The sequence below is a fragment of the Strigops habroptila genome, chromosome Z (genome assembly GCF_004027225.2).
Source record: "Strigops habroptila isolate Jane chromosome Z, bStrHab1.2.pri, whole genome shotgun sequence".
NCBI lineage: Eukaryota > Metazoa > Chordata > Aves > Psittaciformes > Psittacidae > Strigops > Strigops habroptila.
Window position 1 is genome coordinate 51,361,337 of NC_044302.2, and position 22,035 is coordinate 51,383,371.

Genomic DNA, 22,035 nt, shown 5'->3' on the forward strand with positions numbered 1-22,035 from the left:
TTCACAAACAATTGTTTAAGACAAGGACTAATGGTTTTATCCTGTGTTCCCTGACTTTTACACTGCCAGATTAGACTCTGTTGTCTCCTAGCAGCTTGGAAGAGCCTTCAGTAACAGATCATGCATTTGAAACAGGTGAGAAATGGCTGCCCCAGAAACATTATCCCAATAGAAATATTTTTAATGGGAAAAACCTCATTTTTGGGGAGAAACAAGGAGGCAAGCTCTCTAACTGAGCAGAGCCCTGGCTTCTTTAGTGGCTCAGAGACACTTGGTCTCCTCCACCCCTTCTCTGCCCATAGCCACAGGGTGCTCCAGCAGTCAGCGCTGCCCTCCTGGAGTCCTTCTGACATGCTCCCATCCCCATTCAGTAATAACAGAAAGGTGGGAATTCCTTGCTGAAGAGCGTCAGCCATGAAATGGAAGAATTTCAGAGACTGTAGATGAGAGTAATTGTGGTGTACACAGCAGACTGATTAGTGTGATATCCTCTGCGTAAAAAGTGGGGGCTGCTGGCTGGAATGTTCCCTTCTCTACCTGAAATAACTGGAATGGATGAAGCGGGATGCCAGTAATTCTCTTTAAATTGAGTGTTAGCTTTGGAGGGCTTTTACAGAAGGGAAAAAAAAAAAAAGAGAGAGAGGAGGCAGAAAGACAGTATCAAAAAAATATATATTAAAAAAAATAAATCCTTAATTAAAGTGCAGGGAACTGACAGCAAAATGAGATAAACCCTACCTTGCAGCTTCTAAAGGAAATTCCATGTCCCAGCAATCCTGATCAAGTATTCAGGTTATGCAGAAAATTAAGGAGGACCGGTTCTTCAGAAGAATTCAGCACAAGCAACTTTCACTTAATTTGGTCACTTCATTACAGCACTTCTCCAGGAGATAAGGCCTAGCCAGAAAACAGCCTTTGAGAAAAAGCAGATCTTTTACACAGGAATGGAATCTTATCTCCATCTGCAGCCCCTGCTGGGATGCCTCTAGCCAAGTCCCCCTACAGAACCATCCCAGGTCCCTCAGCATGATGGAGAGGCTCGCTGATAGCGTGATGAGTCAAAAAGAGCTGCCACCTCTTAGCAGAAGACACACAACCAGGTACAACCCCCTTACACCCAGTTTTCACATCATGGGGCAGCACAGTCACTAAAGTCAGCCCACGTCAGAAGTTGGGTGATGCCCTTGACTCCATCAACGAGGTACCCTGAATATAGCAGATGCAAAGGACATTTACATTTGCAGGACAATATGGGCAGGTGGCACTTAGCACACAAACTAATGAGAGTGCCCTTCCCAGGATGCTGCCTAACAAAAGCAGGGATCCATTTCCTCAGACGGGACTCCTTGCAGGCTCTCTATGGGCCAGAGCACATATTTCCTCTCCTTGCATAAGAAAGGCCTTGTCACTGCCACCTTGCTGGAGTGGAGTCTCACACACCTTGCCACAAGGCGACAAAACGAAGACAGCGTGGCCAGCATTGTGCCACCACTTCATTCATGAGGACTGCAGCGCCTGCAGGAAGTGAAGCAAGCATGCATGGCCAAAATTAGGCTCTTTCCAAGCCAATCTACTCCTCTTCTAATATCTCATGAAGCCCAGCTTTGAAGAAAGTTACAGTCACAAAATGCAAATCCAGAGTATCACCAGAGAAGACAGTATCACTGCACCAGATTAAAGCTGGTGTGAGCACAGGAGGAATCAGCCTCCAGATAAACTGTCTCTACGCTGTAGTCATGAGGTTCCTGACATTGCCCCAGACAGATTTCATTTCCCTTCCAAGCAGGGAGACACTAGCCACTGCCTCCTTTTCTAAAGGAATAAATGAACAATGGTCTGGTCGTGATTTTTTTAGGCTAACAACCCATAGGTTGGACTCAGTTGTTTTAACTGTTCCTGATGTGCTCAGCTCTCTTTCAGTCATGGTGGTGCTGCATCTCTCCTCCAGCTTCCCTCACCATCAAATGCATCTGCAGCAGCTAACCCGGGATGTCAGGAACCTCCAGTCTGAGGAGATCACAGAATCATAGAATCAACAAGGTTGGAAAAGACCTTTAAGATCATCAAGACTAACCATTAAGATGAGTGCTGCAACTGGGTCCCTTTGTTACTCTTGGTCCCAGTTAAGCTGTCACTTGTCCCCACCTGTAAACGATGTTAACTGTGTGATTCACCATCAGCCTTAGGAGTAAGCACTGGGCCCATCCTCAGCAGAGCACTGCTGCACTAACTAGAACATGGGCAGTCACGACTCTGGTATTTAGCAATCCTTCCAGGGCTTCAACTCACCAGGACAAAGAGACCTTCGCTACAGGAAAGATTAAGATCGGGGCTGAAATTCATGAACATCTTGCCAGATCACAGCTTGATACAATTTGTGTGTTTGGAGTGTGACAGCTCAGAGTCAAAGGACAGAGTTTCATAAAGTTTTCTTGCCCTTGAAAAATTTCATTTTCAATAACCTTAATTCTGCCTGGATTTAACAGATCTGACTCACCTTCTACATCAGCAGACCCACGGAGAGAGATGCTCCTGATTTATACCACAGAAAAGAGTCATCGATGGGGATGCTGGTTTTCATTTACACGGAATTTGCCCCAGTCTGAACACATAGGAATGCTGCAGGAAGGATAAACTACCAGTCTTAGGCCAGCATGCACCTAAGAGCAGTACATAACTGGAAATCAGGCTACTGTCTCTATGTCTAGTCCTTTCTAGCAGCCGATGGCAGATTAATAGGATGTGTGACGGACAACTGACCTGGAGCTAAGATGGAATAAAGAGGAAAGTACATGTATCTGCCTGCCTGGCAAAGTACTGAATATACAAACACTACATGCAGATCCTATGGGGAGAACCACACTTTTAATCACAGTTTGGCATATTTGCCTTTATGGGTCCCAATTTTAAAGGCAACCTCAGATCTGACAAAAGGAATGAGGAAGAAGAAAAAGAGATGAATCTTTGTGCAGATGGCTATACCAAAGTGAAACTCTTTTAAGTGTTAATGAACAGGCAGCAAGACACAAGGTGAACAAGATAATGTATTAGCATTTCTCATTTCATCTCTTGCCAGAGTAAAATCTGTTCTCAAAGCACTATCAGCACTATCAGACACACCAAGAATCATGTCCTGAAGGCCTTACAGTGTTTACCAAAGTGTCCTTACTGTTGATATAAACTTAAAAAAACCCAAAGAGATGGCTCCCTCATGGAGTGGAGAGAAAGGAGCAATCAGATCTCACATCAGAAGTTTTCTGAGGCTGATCACACAGAAGACAGAATTGTTCTCCTCACATGTTGATATATCTGCCTCTTGAAGGGCTATCTTCCCATTCAGACGAAATAAGTGCTCAGGGTCACACTCTGTGCTCAGTAGCACCAAGTGCGGTGGGATTGACTGAAGGTATCTCTTGATTTCTCCCTGTCAGCTGACTATCCTAGATAGCCCATGCAGTATTTTCACCCTTGACTCTACGAACTAGGCCCACAATAAGTGCTGCAGAGAGCTTCTCTAGCTCTGGGTGAACAATACCTGCAAAGAGGTAAGCATTTGCTAAGCTGTGCCCCCTCTTCTTTCCCCTCCAGCACCACCCAGCTTTGCTCCGGGGCTCAGCAGTCACAGAGCTTCATAGAGAGGTGCAGCAGAGTGACGGGGGGGATGCAGAAAGGCCAGCGAGGCAGAGAAGCCCACCTGCTTCCCCCGGATGTGCATTAGTCACCAGTGGGTGCTCAGGACTCCGCTCCCACAGGGGCACAGTGCCACCCTGTGGAAACGGTCCTTCCTCTCCGGGCGACTGGGGAAGGATGCGGGGAGATGGCTCGCAGCCTCATCGATGCTCATTAGCTATGCTGCTAATGCACGGGCAAGCCATATGCATTTTGGCAGTGCGCTGAAGCAGGGCTCTGTGAATTTAATTTATTGAGACTAATGCAAATTTAATTTCTGCTAATTTTTTGTAATCACATATATAGTGGCAAGGTGGCTGCTGCCGATACAGTGATGTAGCTTCTGAAACCCACAATTACTGCCACTCACACCACTCCCCTCCACTGAGAAATTAAAAAACAAGGCACAGATCATCAGCAGATCTTAGACAAGCCAGATGAGGGACCAAGACTGGGTGCCACCTCTGTCCCCAAGGCATGAGAGCAGCAGGCAGCAAAGAGCCTCAAACATGGTGTGACACTGACGCTGGGTTTCTTCCATCCTGCTACATCCAAAAAAATCCTGAGCTTCAGTCCTTGCTTTGGGTGGGCCAGTGAAGAACCAGGAGGCCTTAGCCTTATCAGGTCAGGACTAAACACCAAGATACAGCCCCGACTGCGTAATTCTGTCAGCAGGAAAATAAACAGCAGGTGAGCACCAGTGGAAGTCTCTTCTCAGTACAGTCAGAAGGTTATTTAAACACAGTCTGGAGACCTATTTATTCAGTAAGGGCTGTAATTAGCCCGCAAATTAATCTCAACATATCTCTCTATGGTAGACTGAGAAATGAGAATCCTTAGAAAAAGAAAAAAATTAAGTGTTGCTGCTGACAGATGAATACTCTGTATATAGTTTTAAAAAGTGAAGACATTAAATCCAAACACAAGGCAGTTGAGTTTATATTCATAATCCCTTAGTAAGAACTGAGGCAGGAGGACTCAATAAAAAGTTCTCCAAAGAGGCTGGAGAAACTGAAGAAACTAGAAATACTAGAAAACAAAGTCTGCTACTGGTAACGATGCAGGTACATCTGCATTTCACAATGGCCAATTATTTTGACTTACGACAGTAGGCTTTGGGTCAGCTCTCAGATGTAGCAACCTCTCATTTTTAACTCCATTACCAAAAAAAAAATATATATTATGAACTCCAGTGTATGTGCTCCTCTCTTCACTCAAGCAGACTTCTGTTTCATGCCAGCAACCACACAAAAGAGAAATGAAACACTCATTATTACTGACAATGAAACAAGATTCGTCCTGCTTAGCCTCCTTCCCTGTTCTTCAGATTTAACTCCTGGCACAAACTTAATGAACAAAACCTGAAGAAAAGCTGCCTGTGCCAGACAATACATTCTAACCTGAAATTACATCTCCTGCTTTAATGTGAAAACCCCAAAGCACCTTTGATGAAAACATACACACGCCTTCCAGATATGCAGAGCTCAGGATTAACTTACATATTCAATAGCCAGAACCAACTGGCTGCTTCTGTCCCTTGTAATCAGGAGACAGCACTCTGGGATGGTATGGCTGCATGAGCTTACAAGACACACAGCTCTGGAGCCGGCCCTACTAGAGTTCAGTCTCAACCCTCCACGCTGCAGAAAGTCTTAATAACAATCAAGTGAAGGCAAGAGCGAAAACGACAGCCTATATATGTTCTTGCAGGAGAAATATGCCCATCGCTCATTGTGTGTGACAATTAAGATAAAGAAAACACAGGCAGGGTGTTCTATTTTGAACCATCTCTCATGAAAAATGAAAGCCATGTTCCGCAGTTCATTCCTTACCTTTAACAGCCCTTTTGGGAAGTCTTTGCCATCGTTCATTCCCTGGAGGTTAGCAATGAACTCTTGGCAGGTCATCTTTTTCCCAATGTTCTGGAACGGATGGTAGAGAAATACAGCATCATATTATTACTGCTTTCCAAAATTATGTAAATAAGCAACATCAGATGAAATGCAGCTCCCTCTCTCATATAAGCCCAAGGCAGTCAGCACTAAGAAGGCATTCCCAAGGTTACCCAAAGACAAGCACCCTTTTGTGATGTTAGAAAAATGGAAGATGCGTTTGGACCCCGAGTCCCACACACCCATCCAAACAGAAGAACAGCCAAATACTGGAGGGTAGTGAAGAAGGTGATGAAGAAGATTCCTGGTATCTGCGTGGTGCCTTACAACCTCATGTCTCCAGAGGGTCTACCAGCTTTTGATGGAAAAGCTCTACTTGTTCCTGCTGTGGGGCATAGGAAACAGCTGAATGAGGCCCTTTCCAGACCTCTTCTTATTTTTTCCAATGCTCCCTTCCAGTAGCTACTGCCCTAAGCTGCAGCAAGACACCTGGGAGCAGTCATTACGTTTTCGGATTCTCAGGCTGAGGCTGCCTTGAGTGTACCATAGGATCGCTCTTTTCTCTCTTCCTGTCCAATTCTCAGAATGAAAGTTGCCCAACTGAGCCACAAACAGCAAAGTAATGGCTATGTTCATGTAGGACCCAAACTGCTCCATTTGGAGGCTTGAAGTTGTCCTAAGGTGTTCTTGGATCCCAGTCTCCATCACCCCCCAGAGAAGGTGTCTGTACTCAGTCCCATAGGTGCCAGAAGTCCCACCCTTGGCATGCGGGGAGCCTTGTGAGCCACCAGCAGTGAAAAAGGAGCCCAGAGAGATCTGGTGAAAAAGGAGCCCAGAGAGATCTGAGGAAAGGGAAGCAGCCTGGGATGAGCTGTGAAACGTGACAGAGGCATAGGGAAAACAGAGCCTTGTGATGACCAAGTATCTTTGGGGATGCCACTGCTGCCAGTCAAAAGGGTGCAAAGATGACTTCTCCATGGTCAGGGTATGCCTTGGCTGCAGAAGAATGGTGGAAGGTCTTTGTGCGCAGACAGTAACTTGAGTTAGGAACTCAAGAGGCCAAATTAACACAGGACTGGAACCCAAAGAAGGGCACCAGTTGGTAATACAGGTCATTCAATGTTACACTTACATGACAGGTTGATGGCACATCATCTACTTTCCTTCCATAATGTATGATCAGGGAGGGATATAGAACCAGCAAACTTTGACCATGCGCCTCATCTAGCCACAAAGGAAGATCCCACATTCTGTGGCCAGCATGGACCAGAGGAAAAAAGGCAGGCAGGAACACTGGAACAATGATGCACTGCTTCCGACATCAGGAAGGCTACTGACAACACAGTCTGGCTGTAACCCTGGCTCTCTGGTTGCTAAACTTGCAGAACACAGCTTCTAATTGCAGTCGTTGGGTGCAAGCTGGAGCTGTTCTAATAGACTTGCCAATGCTTTCCTTCCTCCCTGCAACAGACTTCAGCCTGCTTCTGTTTGTTTCCTCAGCACAGCACTTCACAGCTTCCCCACGCTGACCAAAACCAACAGCAGTGTGGCTCATTACACCCAGTGAGATAATTGGCACTGCAGAGGAATGGCTGTTTTGCTCCAGAACCAAGGCTAACATCTCCACACAGTACCATACAGGTTCCAGAAGACATGCCTGGCAGTCTAGAGATACCTTAAAAGTCTTTAGGATCACAGTCTGGTTGATGACCTCCCTGCAGAGAAGTGAGCATGCATCTCCAAGACACAGCTAGCAAAGATGATTTAGTTACAAAGAGAATGAAATGTGGCAAGACAGGGATAAATAAAGGGACAAGTAAGAGTTTGTCTACAGGAGTTAAGGGAAAGTGTGAACTGAAGGCAGAGCAGCTGCACTACAGCCCTACAAGCAGTTGAGCATATTGTGAAATAAAAGTGTCCACACTTATGATGAGTATGTCAGCAACGAAGGGAGCTCAGTGTAGACAAGCCCTGTGACTCATTTGCTTCCTGCTCTGGCAGAATCATGGTAAGGATGGGTCAAGAGCATTATCTTTGTTAGGAAACAGGCAATCAGTACATATATGCAAGGGGCTGCATATATGCAAGGGGCTGCATTCCAAGTTAAAAATGCCCAACTTACCACCTATGTGCAATAATGCAGAGCAAGAAGAGGAAGACCAAAATTACAGGAATTCAGAGAGAGAGAGAACACATGTGCAGAACTCTGGCAAATATTACAGCTGCATACACATAACACACTAGCAACTGCAAGTAGGATAAGCCTCCAAAGTTACACACTGCAACAGCCAGAATCATTCTACCTTCAGCTGCAAGTCATCATCAGCAACAATGGGTCAGAGCCAGATTGTTTACTCCAGTACCCAATGAATATTGTAGGGCCCACTAAAGCATCGCAGGGATCAGTGGGAAATGCTGTCAGGCTGATGCACAACCATTTAATCTCCCTCCCTGCATGCCAAGGCTGCTCATCGCTCTGGGGAGTGAGATACCTGTGCAGGCATTCTCAGGTGTGCTCAAGGGAAGAGGCGTTTGCTAAGAGGTGCACCGGGACATGTTCCTGTACCTCTGCTCACTCTCCCAGAGACTGACATGCTCCTCAATCAGGCAAGGCTCAGCCTTCAGAGACAAAAATTCTTCGCAACTCTCTTCCCCTTCCCACTTCTACCATTTCCAGACAAAGGCATTCAGTTAATGGCAGATGGGTGTCAAAACCCCTGGGAAACACACACAAGCCTCGGCTTCGTGACCTGCACCCACTGCAGAGCTGCACCCACAGGGGATGAGCAGCCCTGAGAGAGAGACTAAGGGTGCCTCTAACTCCTGCTGCCAAAACCCATCACCCTTGTTGCATAAGAACTCCCAACTGAGGCCCTCCTGAAAAAGCCCTTGGCAGGAAGGGTCTTGGACAGACAGAAATCCCAAAGCCACCTGTCTGAAGCCACTGCTCCTGCATGATGTCATGCCATGCTCCCTGTGTTTTCCCCTCTCCTTTCTGACCCCAAGATGCAGGAAGCCTCCCATCAGCATGAGAATACCATGCATCGCAGGCATATTGCACCATGGGTGCTGAAATATATGTCCTAGGGCTGCTGGCACCCTGTACCAGGTACCAGCATGACTAAGAGGACTCAAACTGGAATCCTATTTTGCCCAGGCAGGCAGTAGAGGAACACAGGGCTCCTACTCAGGATGCCCATAACTGCCCTCTGCCCTCTTGGCTCCAGGGAAACCTGTCATTACCCTGGCTCTGCAGAGCTTCTGTTCCACCACATCTCCCCTGTGCAACTGGATGCCTGCAAACATCACCTTACTCCTGTGACATTCCCAGATCCTTTTCAGCTCCCTTCTTTCATCTGCCTTCCCAAATGTTTTCACATACTGCAAAGGGGAAACCAATCCCAACCATAGCTCCCTGACCAGGGGCTCTACCAGGGAAGGATGAGAAGCACACCAGAAAGACAGGGGCCAGAGGACAAGGAGCATCCACACACATCATAGCAAAGACAGGCCCAATGCCAGGTTACACATGACTGATCTGAGCATGCTGGAGAGCCTTGCCTGGGACAACATCCTGGGAGTGCAGCACTGTTCAATGTCTGCAGAGCTGCATTAGGAGCAGGCTACCAGCAAGGGACCCTGCTGCCAGAAGGCCACCCCCTCCAAGCACAGTGTTGGGGCAGCAGTCTACACAAAGCTGTGCATACTCACGTGGCCATGCAGATCAGTGTTCAGCAGCATCATGGCACACGTGAGACAGTGGACTCCATCTAAAGAAAGAGACGTAACCAGAGTCACATACAAACCCATGACTGGACCTTTAAGAACAGCTGAAACTGAACCTCGCAGCCTAATTGAGCCTGTTCCCTTAATGTGAATCTGTTTTATCAAGAAACACACATAATTAAATAAATGAACAGTGAGGTCATCACACAGCTGCCAAGCCAGAACAGCCTTTCTTTCATCTTTTAATGACTGTCAAAACTATTTTGCAGCACCCATGGATGAGGCAAACTAGACAGGAAATCATGCGGTCACTCTTTTCCTGCTAATACTAATACCACAGCCTGAATCAATTCCCTCTTCTCCATTTATTTCAGAGCAGAAAGGGAAGAATAAAATACACCCATTCTTGTGTGGAGTGGATACAACATAGTATCCTGTCTTCCCCCTCCTCTGGTCCCCTCTTCATTCAGGGCTCAATTAGACTGAATTTGGGAGAACTTCAGTCAGCTATTTATGCTGCCTTGGCTCCATACTGCATAGAGAGTGCTCCAGTGACTTCTAAGGAGGTCCTGTACGAAATACTCCCAACAATGAGCCAGAAGAGACAAACTGCATCTCTTGTTCCATCTCTGGAGTCACTGTTGCAGACTTGGGAAAGCCAGCGTAGACTGTCAGTTTGGAAAAGTGGACACCAATTTCACAGTCCTCAATTTCCAGGCACCCCTTTAAAAATCCACAGTGTATTGGCTGTGCACAAATTGCAATGAAGGTGACAGTGCCCATGGTGCCATTTATCATCTCTGAAAATCCAAATGCCTCTAGTCAATTTACAAACATTAAGAACATATTAGGAAAAATATTTTCTTCATTCTCTTTTTCACAAACACATAGTGTCACCTTCCCTTCTCTCACGGGGGTGTCATGAAGACAGAGTCATTTATGAGATATGCACACAGTGCAGGGAGATGTATTTAAAAACCTTCATAGCAGAGTCCAGAAAATGACTATGCAAAGGTCCCTCTTTACTGTGAAGAGGAATGAAGGGTGAGCATAGATACATCTCACATTCAGTGTGACTATCACAGGCTTAAATTTGTGCAAGATGAAGCCATTACAAAAAGATGTTCCCCAAGGTAAGAACCATGTTTTCTTTAAACGTTTGTACAGGCCCTAGCACCCAAGCAATGTGGCTGAACTTTAGCAGAGTATGAAATGAGAGAAGTATTATCACTAGCAGTAGTAAGTCTAAAGCAACTTAAAACTGGGCTGTGGTACTCCAGTTCAGGTCTACACAATTCTCTAGAGTAGCCTGTCCTCTCATTTCCAGACCACAAATGCATCCAGAGGATGGATCTTTGTCTCTAAGCTGGAGAGTTACGGATTTGATGGATGGACCATGAGAAGCTCAACATGACCCAGCAATGTGCACTTGCAGCCCAGAAACCAACCTTATGCTGGGCTGCATCAAAAGGAGCGTGGCCAGCAGAGTGGTGATTCTGCCCCTCTACTCTGCTCTCACGAGACCCCACCTGCAGTGCTGTGTCCAGCTTAGCCCTGCTTATTCTCTTTCTCGCCCTCCTGCCTTTCTCAGGATGTGATCAGTCTGCACTGGCCACATGCCTTTGCCAGCATGGCCAGCTGAACACAGCAGTACGCCAGTGGACAGTTTGTCCTTTTCTCCAATGCCAGCTTTCTCAGGTTTGATCTGTGTGCTTGTTTGTTTCCCCCATCCACTTCTAAAATGACTGAAAACATTGGCAAGGAGGCAGCACTCTGACTGATGTTTGCTAGTCGAGATGAAACCATGCCAGGGTCTGGATACAACACCCAAAATTCACCCCCACAACTGGCAAGAACTGGCATGCCTGCTGCCAGTGCGTGCTGAGACACAAGCACTGAATGGAGCGTGGGAATAGAACAACTTGTCTTCCACCTGAGATGGGACCTATTCTTATCCACATGTGTGTAGCTAGAATACAGGTACCCACACATGCTGGAAGTCAGAGAGACCAGAAAACCCCAGCTGAGGACATTCAAGTCTGGAGATGCTAAAACTGAGGATTTACACTGAGGAGGCCTAAATGCCTTTTCTGGCTGGGGATAAATGCAGATTTTTCACTCCCTTACCATGATTATGTGTGGAGAATTTGGAGGGTTTCAATACTCTAACGGGGTCCAAGTCTCTAATGTGGCATGGCAGTTACACACCTGCAGTTCCTAGGCATGCACCACACATACGGATGAAGGGAGACAACCAAAGACCATATCAGAAACAAAGTTACCTTGAGAAGAAATGGTGTCTGTGTTGCACTGGTAGTATCTGCTGGAGAAGTGGATTAAAACTCTCTCTCGTTCCTGAGTTTCTCCGATAAGTGAAAAGGCTTTAAAGAAACTCCTAAAAGAAGAGCAGAAAAAAGTGAAATTAAAGTCAAGAACCTCTTTTTGCCTCACAAAGCACATAGAGTAAAGCACACTTCACAGGAAGAAGTACATGAAGTACATAAGCGCACACCAGATATTTGGTTCCAAGAATACTTTCTAGGAAAATGGGCTATTATTCTGTGTGCAGTTAATCACAGCATTACAGTAAATGAAGCAGGAGTTAAATTGTCACTGCTTTTCAGCCATGAAATATACAAACTAATAAGCAATTACTTGAAACAGCTATTCTTATTCTTAGCATTTTTCTTCTCTTTGGGGAAGGAACTGAAGCAATTGTTCCTTATGATTGACAAACATCCAGTGTGTTCTGCCCTTTTGTAATTGCCTATCACCTCTGTACCTTTCAGCTTTACACTCACTAGTACTCCCATCCAAATTGGAGGAGCTGCTCCAGGCGGTGAAGTCAAGTAGGTGCACTGCGGACTCAGAGCCCACACAAAAGGTGCAGTCCTCCTTCTGGAGGGTCAACTATGATAGCGGCCAGGGCCACACCAGTTGCATTGCACAGGGCAATGTAACTACCTGATCTGCAGAAAACATCTGGGGAAGAGGGCAGAAGAGCCACAACATCTCCCACTGAGCTTCAGCAGCAGCAGGAGCAACCTGGCTCTGCTGGGTTCCTGCTCATGACAGGCCAAGGAGCAGGGCTGGCCACACTCATTAGACACAGCCAGAGAGCCTGTGCAAAGAGGTGGGACACACACACATCTTCCACTCTTCATCCAACACTTCACCACCCCTCCTCTTCACCGTGCTGCTATTCTGCCTGCTAGAAAAACTCGCCTCATAGCCAAAGATGAACTTCTGCACTTCCCCAAATCCCCACATCCTGGAGCCAAGAGATGACCTCAGTGGTATCAACCTACGCTCATTTGTCAGGATGTTTCTAAGAAAAGCCTGAACACACAAACCTACTGGGTCGCAAGCAAAACAGCATACAAATAAATGCCTAATAGAAAATTTTTAGATACCCCATGAGACTGCAACTAACACCAGATCTGAAAGGTGTGGAATATGTTGCTGGAACATTCACATCTATCTAGTCTGGACGAATAAACATTAATTTTTTCTCTTTGATGTAAGGTCAGAGATGGGCTGTACTTGCAATGATCTCGCACCCATACAGAGTGTGATCTGCCTGGTAATAACTTAATTTCATATGTGATGCATTTCAAGTAACCCAATTCACAAGCAGACACAACCGAGTTTTCACAGGGTTTCTCTTCACTTCCTACCTCATGCCCTATGGGACATTTTGACAACTAGCCATCTTTCCTCCTCCTCCAGCTCAGGCTCTTTCCAGTGACACCCCCTGCCCACGCCAGGCACCACTGACCTACACTCTCTCCTCTTCAGCACCTTTACCGCCCTGGAAGCCACCTCAGAGAGGCAACTAATGAAACAACATTTGGTAAATCAACAAGGCAGGTTCCTCGTTCTCAGAACACAATGCTGCGGGCCCAGGACCACGGGGTTTCTGCCCATCGAGAGGACCAGGATGGACTCTGAGAGGAGCTGGAGCAGCGGTCCCACCTCCTCCCCTCCTGCAGTCTGCAGAGGACATGAGAGTTGCACTCAGGAGATGCATAGGTGATGTGAGTCCAGGGTGTGGAAATAGATCAGAATGATGAAGGAACAACACTTCCCATGTTCCAGCCCTGCCACCAACGGTGATACACACTGCACAATGGCCTCCCACAGTTGGGGGATAGCATCGGTCTGCGTTGCCGCCACGGGCTCCAGAATGCTTAACAAACCACAGCTTGTCAGCAAGCCAGCAGCAACAGGGCGGTTGCCTCTCACTGTCTCCAAGCAGCATGCCTCAGCTCCCCCAGGTTTCGGGATCATGCTATGTCCCCCAGCCTCTGCTGTGTGCCTGGGGCACTTGCTGCAGCTACTCCTGAAACCTCAGCAAACCCCTGGCATGTCTAAGTCCCACACAAGCCAGGGCATATTTCAGAGAAGGTCATGACTATTAATATTAACAGGAGATCTACCGGGAGCAGAGACCTCCTAAATATGTGCCACAAAGTAATCAGGTGTAAGATTTCACAATTTAATAAACGGGTATATTTAGCATTGCACTTCAGGGCTGCTAAAACCCAGAGCAAGCAGCAGACCTCCCACTACCCACGCTGCTCCCGTCCTGTGCTGTGTGAGTGCTCCAGCTTGGCTCTGCTCCCCCTGCCACGGGAGCACGCAGTTCACTCTTCTCTTCCATCGCCTTCGGCAGTCAGGGCTTCGGGTTTTCCATGGGGTCTGCCATGGTTTCCTGGAGTCAGCCCCTGGCAATGCCTTTGCAAGGGACTGGCTAGTACCTGCAAACCTCCTGTGTTTGTAGCATTAGAAAAAACAATAAATGCATAAGAGTAACTTCAGCCACATGATTTAAACTCACTTTAAATCCCTTCAAATACCAGAACACCAGCAACCGTGCTAACAGGCCACTGCTATATAAACTTGGTATTTTGCCTCTTAAGAAAAAATACTGAAAACAAACGTTGAGGCCTAATTTCAGTGCAAGAAGGAAGGAAAATTGAAGGGCTGGGTTTTCATACACCCATGCTGGCAGCTACCAAACTCTCCACAGCATTTTCCACATGGAAGCTTTTGCTGTTCTGCACATTTTTGGGTGCCTCAGAAGGATGCAGCAAGGGGGGCTGCAGAGCCACATCAAACCCTGGCCCTGGCTTTGTGCACTGCAGCCAGGCAAAGCAAGCTTTAAAAGGCATCAGCCAAAAAGTCTGTGTGGCTCAGCTATGAGCAACACCTTCATTCCCTTGAAGCACCTCGCAGACTACAAGTCCCCCGTTCATGGAGTGACTGGTCATTTTTCTTCATCTCTACTGCATGAAGGACCATCTCTAAGCAGGTCCACCCAAAGATTTCCCTCTCCAGGAAATGCCAGAGACCAAACAGCGCTCTGGAGTATGGCAGCATACCAAGCCAAACAGAAGAGAAAAGCTCCACCCCAGAAAGACTTCACATCCCTCTCTTCACCCTCTTAAGCCCCCTCAGGGCAACTGCCTGAACCAGGACAACACAGCCAACAGCACCATTACTAAAACAAGAATGCAAGGTCTGCAAATGGGCATGTACCTGAGCGAGTAGTCCAGCGTCATGCCTGTGAAGTCAAAAAACTTAAGGTATTCTTCGGCCACAAGCTTGCTGAAGTCGTTGCTTTAAACAAACAAATAAGTAAAGGTTATCATTTGAGAGTGAACCCCTCCAGAACCAGCAAGAACAACAATGTGGCCAAACGCCTCGTATCAGCACGTACTTTTTACCCAAATGCTTTGCCACATCAGAGCGTTTGAATCTGTCCAGATGATAGAGGCGCTTAGCCAGGCGCCGGGCTGCTTCCAAATTGCTGCTGCTGCCATTGCTGAGATCGTGGCCAAGGGCCCCAGTGGCATCTTTCTCGTGAAGTTCATTGCTCCCCATGGCAGCACTGGAGTCTAAAACCATACTCTGCAGTTCAGCATTGCTATGAGACAGAAAGAATATAGAAAGAAGAAAAATACAATGACATCACAGTTTCACGAATTACTTGATTACTCTTAGAATAGAAGGCAATTAATGGTACAGAGGCAAGATTACACAATATAGCAAATTCCACTTAATTGAATGAGCTGCGTAGAAGAGGGACGTTTATTTAGCAGTTATCAGAGGTTAAGAGAGTTAAACACAGAGACCCAAATATGGGCGCTCCAGCCCAGAAACACATTTTGCCCTGCACTCATCTTCTGAGTGTAATGAGTGTCCACAACTTGTGCTCACTTCACAGAGAGCTGTTTGCTATTATCAGTCTACAACTGCATCTGACAACACTGGCTCCTCATTTGCTTCTTGCACTAGTATTTTTTAAACCACTCACTTTCTTTGCTTGAAGGGGTCCCTGTAAAAGTAGGCCATTAGTCATTTTCCAGGGCAAAATGCGGCGAGCAAGCCAGGGTGTTCAGTAGCTCCAAGCTGACTCGGCACAGGTCCCTTCCTTATTCTTCCCCAGTTGTCCTGGAAACAATACAACATACAACTCCCCAAATCTAAAATAACATCCACAGAAGCCTCAGCAGCTTCCACGCCATCCCTGAGCAGCAGGCATCCCACAGATAAAGCAGGACTCGGACCAAGGAACCCAGTTTGGGGAATGGGAGACACAAGTCACCCAGGCCAGCCTGGAGAACTGCTTCCTTTTCTCCTGCAGTAATTTCCCTCACTGTCTGCTCAAAGTCAGGATGTTCAGCATGGCAATCCCAGGGCATTTTACATAAATCATGCATTTATAGATTCCTCCCACCTCTACTAGAGCAGGAAAGCTTTGGCTGAGCTGTGTGCCTGCTTTGCTTCTCCCCTCAGAAAGGCAAGAGCCCTCCACACCAGAAAGCACACCCTCACGTACACACTGCTGCACACAGGCAGGCTTTTAACTTTGGAAAAGCTCTTCTCTGACACTGGCATGAAAATTCTTGCAAAACCTCAGCTCTGTGTGTTTGTGCGTGGCGGCACTTCTATTAAAAAAAAAAAATATACAGAAATTCTTTTCACCAAATCCTCATTTACACAGGGCTAATGAACGACCAGCAGGGGTCATGTGCAGGGCAGATAGATACAACTGGAATGAGTTAAAGATGATTTAAAACACCACACTTCAGCATACCATGGTTTCACACACCACTGTAATCTTTGGGCTTGACAAGCCACAGTTAGAACAACCGAGCACTGCGCTCCAGTAACAATTATCCAGCCATTTACTGAAACGTCTGTTAGCCATTTATTAACCCTTTAAAGATGAGATTTTCAGGTAAGACTAGCTTAAAACAAAAACTTTGCTATTCTGCATGCCTCCTTCCACACAGATCATCACCTGTGCCCTACCTCTCTTCCCATGCATGGTTCAAGAGAAGAAGGTGTGTGGTACTGGGGAAAACAGACATCTAACCTGTTCCTACAAGTATCAGAGAATCGATTTTGCATTTATTTCAGTGTAAATGATAAGATGCTATAACAAAAGGGGCTCAGTCGCAGTACTTTAGTAGGGAATTAATACTGTAAATACAGTTCCAACAGCACTAACATCACTGACCACCAGCTACCCCAGAAAACAAAAAAGCCCCTCCTGATACTGTTGTTGTGGGAAATGCCTCCTCAGCCCTTTACAAAACCACTAGCCAATATCTGAAAGTCTCTAAATATTTTATCTACTCCAAACTTGTGAAGAAAGCACATTTCAGAATCCTCTGACATATATCCCAAGCAACGTTTTGTCCATTCAAATCAGGCATGACCAGTTTCAAACACCCACCTCTAACAATTGACAAAAGGAAAGGATAACCAGGTGAGCTAACACATCTACGTATTCTTTCATGTAGAAATGCTGCTTTGAAGGCCATGTCGATTTGCAGCCTCACTCTTAAACGTCCTACATGTGGGTCGGGGCAATCCCAAGCACAAATATAGGATGAGTGGAGAATTAATTAAGAGCAGCCCTGAGGGCAAAGACTTGAGGGTGTTGATTGGTGAGAAGCCAACCATATGCTGGGCTGCATCAAAAGAAGCGTGACCAGCAGGTCAAGGGGGGCGATTCTTCCCCTCCACTGCTTCTGTGAGACCCCACCTGGGGCATTCAGCTCTAGGGTCCCCAACACAAGAGGGACATGGTGCTGTTGGAGCAAGTCTGAGGAGGCCATGAAGATGATCAGAAGATGCTCAGAGGGCTGGAGCACCTCTCCTGTGAAGACAGGCTGAGAGAGTTGGGCTTGTTCAGCCTGGAGAAAGCTTTCAGTGCCTAAAGGGGGCTTACAAGAAACCTGAGAGGGACTTTTTACTAGGGCAGATACTGAGAGAACAAGTGGGAATGAGTTTAAACTGACAGAGGGGAGATTTAGATGAGATATTAGGAAGAAGTTCTTTACTCTGAGGGTGGTGAGGTACTGGCACAGGTTGCCCAGAGAAGCTGTGGCTGCCCCATCCCTGGCAGTGTTCAAGGCCAGACTGGATGGGGCTTTGAGCAAGCTGGTCTAGTAGAAGGTGTCCCTGCCCATGAGTCCTGGAACAGAATGATTTTCTTCCTTTGTAGCTGGTACACTTCTGTGGTTTTGATTTAGTGTGAGAATAACACAATGATGGTTTATTTGTTGCTCAGTAGTACTTACTCTAGACCAAGGACTTCTCAGTTTCCCATGCTCTGCCAGTAAGGAGGGGCAGAAGGAGCTGGGAAGAAGCAGACAGGACACCTGACCCAAACTAGCCAAAGGGGTATTCTACAGCACAGAACATGATGCCCATTATATAAACTGGGGGGGGTTGGCCAAAAGCCACTGATCGCATTTGAGATTGGGCTGGGTATTGGTCAAACGGTGGTGAGCAATGGGATTGTGCAGCACTTTTTTTTCTTGGGTTTTATTCTTCTCTTTTCTATTGTTATTATTATTATTTTACTTAATTTCAACTATTAAACTGTTCTTATTTCAATCCATGTTTCAATCCAGGTTTACCTTTTTTCTGATTCTCCTCCCCATCCCGCTGGGAGGGGCGCAGTGAGCGAGTGGCTGCATGGTACTTAGTTTAGATGCCAGCTGGGGTTAAACCACAACATCATGCTAAGGGGGTTGGAAAGGTCCTTTCCAAACCTTACCACTCTATGATTCTGATTCTTTGATAAATCCCAGGCCTGTTTCACCACTGCTCTTTATTAAAGGCAATATTTATAGCCCTGAAAGATGGCCAAAGCTAACAAGAAACATCTGCACCCTGCTAGGAAGCAGTGCACTATGAGAATCAGCATTACTGCAAACCACCATAAGTTTAGAAAGAAAGGAAGTGCCAGCATCTGGCACTTGGTGAAATAAAAGCACAGCAGCTCCCAGCTTTTGTTTTGACTCTTGAAGCAGTGGCAAGGATGTGAACAAGGAACACCGGGCAAGAAGGAGAGTGTGTCTTTCTCCTGCTTGCCAAAACTAGCCAACAGGGCTGCGTAACAAACCTTATCTTCCAACCTCCCCAGTTTAAAACTTCCTCCTCATGGGAGGTTCCCATACATGTATCAGCTCGATGAATAAGGGATGCTTCCTTCAGTTACTCTGACAGTTGATTAGCTTGTTACTTCGTAAGTACAATAAGACAATAAAATCAGCAGTTTAGGTTGTCTGTAACATAAGGCTTTTGTTCAAGGAAAATGCCAGATTGTTAATATTAAAGTGAGACTTCAATTCTCAGGCTTTTTAAGTGGTTAGAAGAGTCAGTGCCCACATCACTGAAGGCTTAGGAAACACAGACTATTGCAAGCTGCCTTCTGGACAGGTCATTTTAGCAGGGTCCAGGGCATGTTACTCAGGGGAAAGGCTGACATCTCTTCTTACCTCTAAGGTTCTCTCGGTGAACCATTTTCCTGCCGTGCCTCAGTTTCCCCAGCTGCTGAACATAGACAGCAATACTTGCCTCCCTCTGTGAAGTGCTTATAACACATTCTAATCAAGGGGTAGGAGTGATTGCAGACTGTCTTCTGCAGTCTGCAGTTTCTGCACATAGAGTCCAGAGCAGCACTACCAGCTAAACAGAGCCAAGAAACGGCTTTGTGATACAAAGCAAGACTGGCCATGGATTTCTCATGCAGCTTTACGCTTTATCACATAAAAATGAGAAACCTTCACTGACAGAAGTAGGCTGAAAATGTAATTGACTATATTCCCCCTAATCCTGGGTTCAAGGCCAAAAGGGACTCTACTGGTAATTGCCTGTACAACAGCGGCTGCCAATTTTCATCCAGAGACTTTTACATTAATCTCTTCTATCGGAAAACACAATAAACAGAAGCTAAAAAAACCACCTCAGAACCCTCTGGTCTCACAGAGTGCATGAGCTGTGGCCAAAAACCAGCTCCTTAAACCTTATTTTTGTCCCAGGAATGCATTCCTGACACATGTTCCCTCCTTCTGCCAAAGCATTCCCAGGTTCACAGTGAATGCACAAAGGCTGTGACCACCATATCCAGCAGAAATTACAGCAATTCAGTAAATAGCTGCTATGATAAATTCAATACATTCTAACAGCAGCAGCCGCCCCTCCACGCTAATGGATGAAACACGGGCAGACTGTAACATCTGTAAAGCTGTTTTGAAGAAACATGGGCAGACTGTAACATTTGTAAAAGCTGTTTTGCCTTTAACACACCATAACAGCTCGGCAATCTGAAACATTTTATGCTGTTTTCTTCACTTACTCCATTATCGACCAGGTCAATAGTGATTTAGCTGCCACTGCCAAGGTATCGCAACCGTGTCATGCTCAGCACTTAGCACGTTTTATCTGTTTTAAGAATATCCTAGATTCACTTATTCCCCACAAACCCCAATCCTGAGTTTCACCAAAATCTAAAACCTCCACATCAATGGAAGGTTGTGGAGTGGCTGCAACTTCCAGACAAAAACAGAGCAAGGCTAGTAATGTTCAGGATACAGGCACTTCGTATCATAGTGGTCCACTTTCCACTAGTCTGCAATTAGAAACCTCAGCATGTGTACCTGCAGTTTTAGGTGCCTTAAACCTTGAGATGTTCTTCATTTTTTAGCAAATTAATGGGAGGGAGGGGAAGGAATCTCTGTTTTGTCCCAGGGAAGAAGAGCATGTCAGAATTTTGCTTTATAGGAGAGAAGCTCAGATCCACCATGGAACAACTGCCTTAGCCACTAAGAGGAGCTGATGTTTGGAGTAGACACTGAGTGGCAGTCTGTGACAACTCAGCCTAAGCACTGTCCTCAGCCCAGCCACGTCAGTGAACACAGCTTGCCACTGCCTGCAGCTCTTGATGGATCACAGTGTAGCATGCGCTCTATGACACACAGTCTCCCCTGGATGCACATGGGACCCTTCCCCAAGGAACGCTAACCCATCCGGCATGCGTGTCTGGAGGGAGTGCACTGGATGCACAGATTTCAGAGGAAACTTGGATCAGACAGGGGTGGGACCTTCACAGCTGTTTTTGGAAAGAGAGGAGGAGGAAACAGGAGGAAATCAACTTTTTCCCTCAAATAAATCTGCATGCCTTTAACATCAGCTTTAGTTCAAGGCAGGCTATGTCAGGCATTTGCCAGCAAAGTCCATCAGAGCAACACGCTGCAATGATTAAAAATAAGGAAGGGTGGAGAGGCATTCTGGCGCACTGAAACTAGGGCCAGGACAAATGTTGTTTTCAGCAGGGTTCGGCATCTGCCAGGGAGCCACACTGGGACTGACAATCACCCTCTGCAGCTCCGTGCTGACCCTGTTGTTTTACATGCCTTCACCCTGAGCTTTCTTCTTCTCCTGGTTCCGAAACAGAGAACACCATTCCCTTAACCATAACCATCAACTCTGGCCATGAAAAGCTCACTCTATTTCTAATTCAACAGCCCCTCAGGAGTGGCTCCCACCTCGCAGCATCACAGGGGCATCAGAAAGGCAGAAGCACTCAGATGCCCCTCACACCAGCCTGGACCTCACGGTGGGGTGCAGACTTCCCTCTGCAAAAGGTCCTGCCCTGAGGGAACAAATCCCTACACTGTAACCCTTCAGAGAGGCATGGATGCTCAGCCACATTTCAGTAATAATCAGTGGTACAGGCTGCGTTTTGTTTCAAGGGAGCTGGAAAGCCACGCTTGAGCAGCCTGGCTCTGAAAGGAATAGCCCCACCAGCGAAAGCAGAGAAATCCCAGGAGCAGTGGGACGTGATGAGTCAGTTCCTGCCACAAATGACCGACCACACAGACGGGCTGGGAACAGCTCTGCTGCAGCTTTGCTGCAGCTCTGAACCGGCTTCTTTGGGGCCAGGAGACAGTGAGCACAAAATCACATCAAGCAATGGTTTACCTTGCCAGTTACCTCCAGCTTCAGGGCTCTTCCAAGATACAACTGTAGGAAGGGGAGAAAATAATAAAAATAAAAATAATGCCCTTTCCTAGCAGATGACTCACTGTGCTATTTTACTTCGAATAGTTTAATAAGCTTTGAAGTCCTATGTATGGATTCTCTTCAAAGACACACTTTGAAGTAGATCCCTCTTTGAGGACTGACACAGCTGCACTTTGCTGCAACTCGGTTCAGTGGGTGTCTCACGAGCACAGCATCAGCCAGGGCACATGAAGGGAGGACAGTTTCTATACCTCAGAGTACCCACCGAAGATCCATTAAGGAGTACCTCAGCCTTGTCACATCACACAGCGAGGAGCAAAGTGAAAAATAAACCATCCCCGTAATCTCCTATTAGTTATCAATAAAATGTATATGCAAAGGCAATTTCAGGGGCTGAAATGCATGCCACTGCTTAAAA

At 46.5% G+C, this 22,035-nt stretch overlaps 1 protein-coding gene across 3 annotated transcripts in view; it reads right to left on the reverse strand.

Moving 5' to 3' along the window:
- Positions 1 to 22,035, reverse strand: part of PSD3 (pleckstrin and Sec7 domain containing 3) — a 112,031-nt gene that overhangs the window by 52,902 nt on the left and 37,094 nt on the right. For 2 of the 3 annotated variants that reach the window (XM_030470601.1, XM_030470602.1), the window contains exons 5-9: positions 15,010 to 15,216; positions 14,829 to 14,909; positions 11,570 to 11,682; positions 9,273 to 9,331; positions 5,502 to 5,591 (exon numbers count right to left, since the gene is read on the reverse strand). In XM_030470601.1, the coding sequence (XP_030326461.1) occupies positions 5,502 to 5,591; positions 9,273 to 9,331; positions 11,570 to 11,682; positions 14,829 to 14,909; positions 15,010 to 15,216 (550 nt within the window). Of the gene's footprint in view, positions 1 to 5,501; positions 5,592 to 9,272; positions 9,332 to 11,569; positions 11,683 to 14,828; positions 14,910 to 15,009; positions 15,217 to 15,606; positions 16,192 to 22,035 lie in introns of those variants that run through there. The other variant, XM_030470603.1, reaches the window with a different exon arrangement.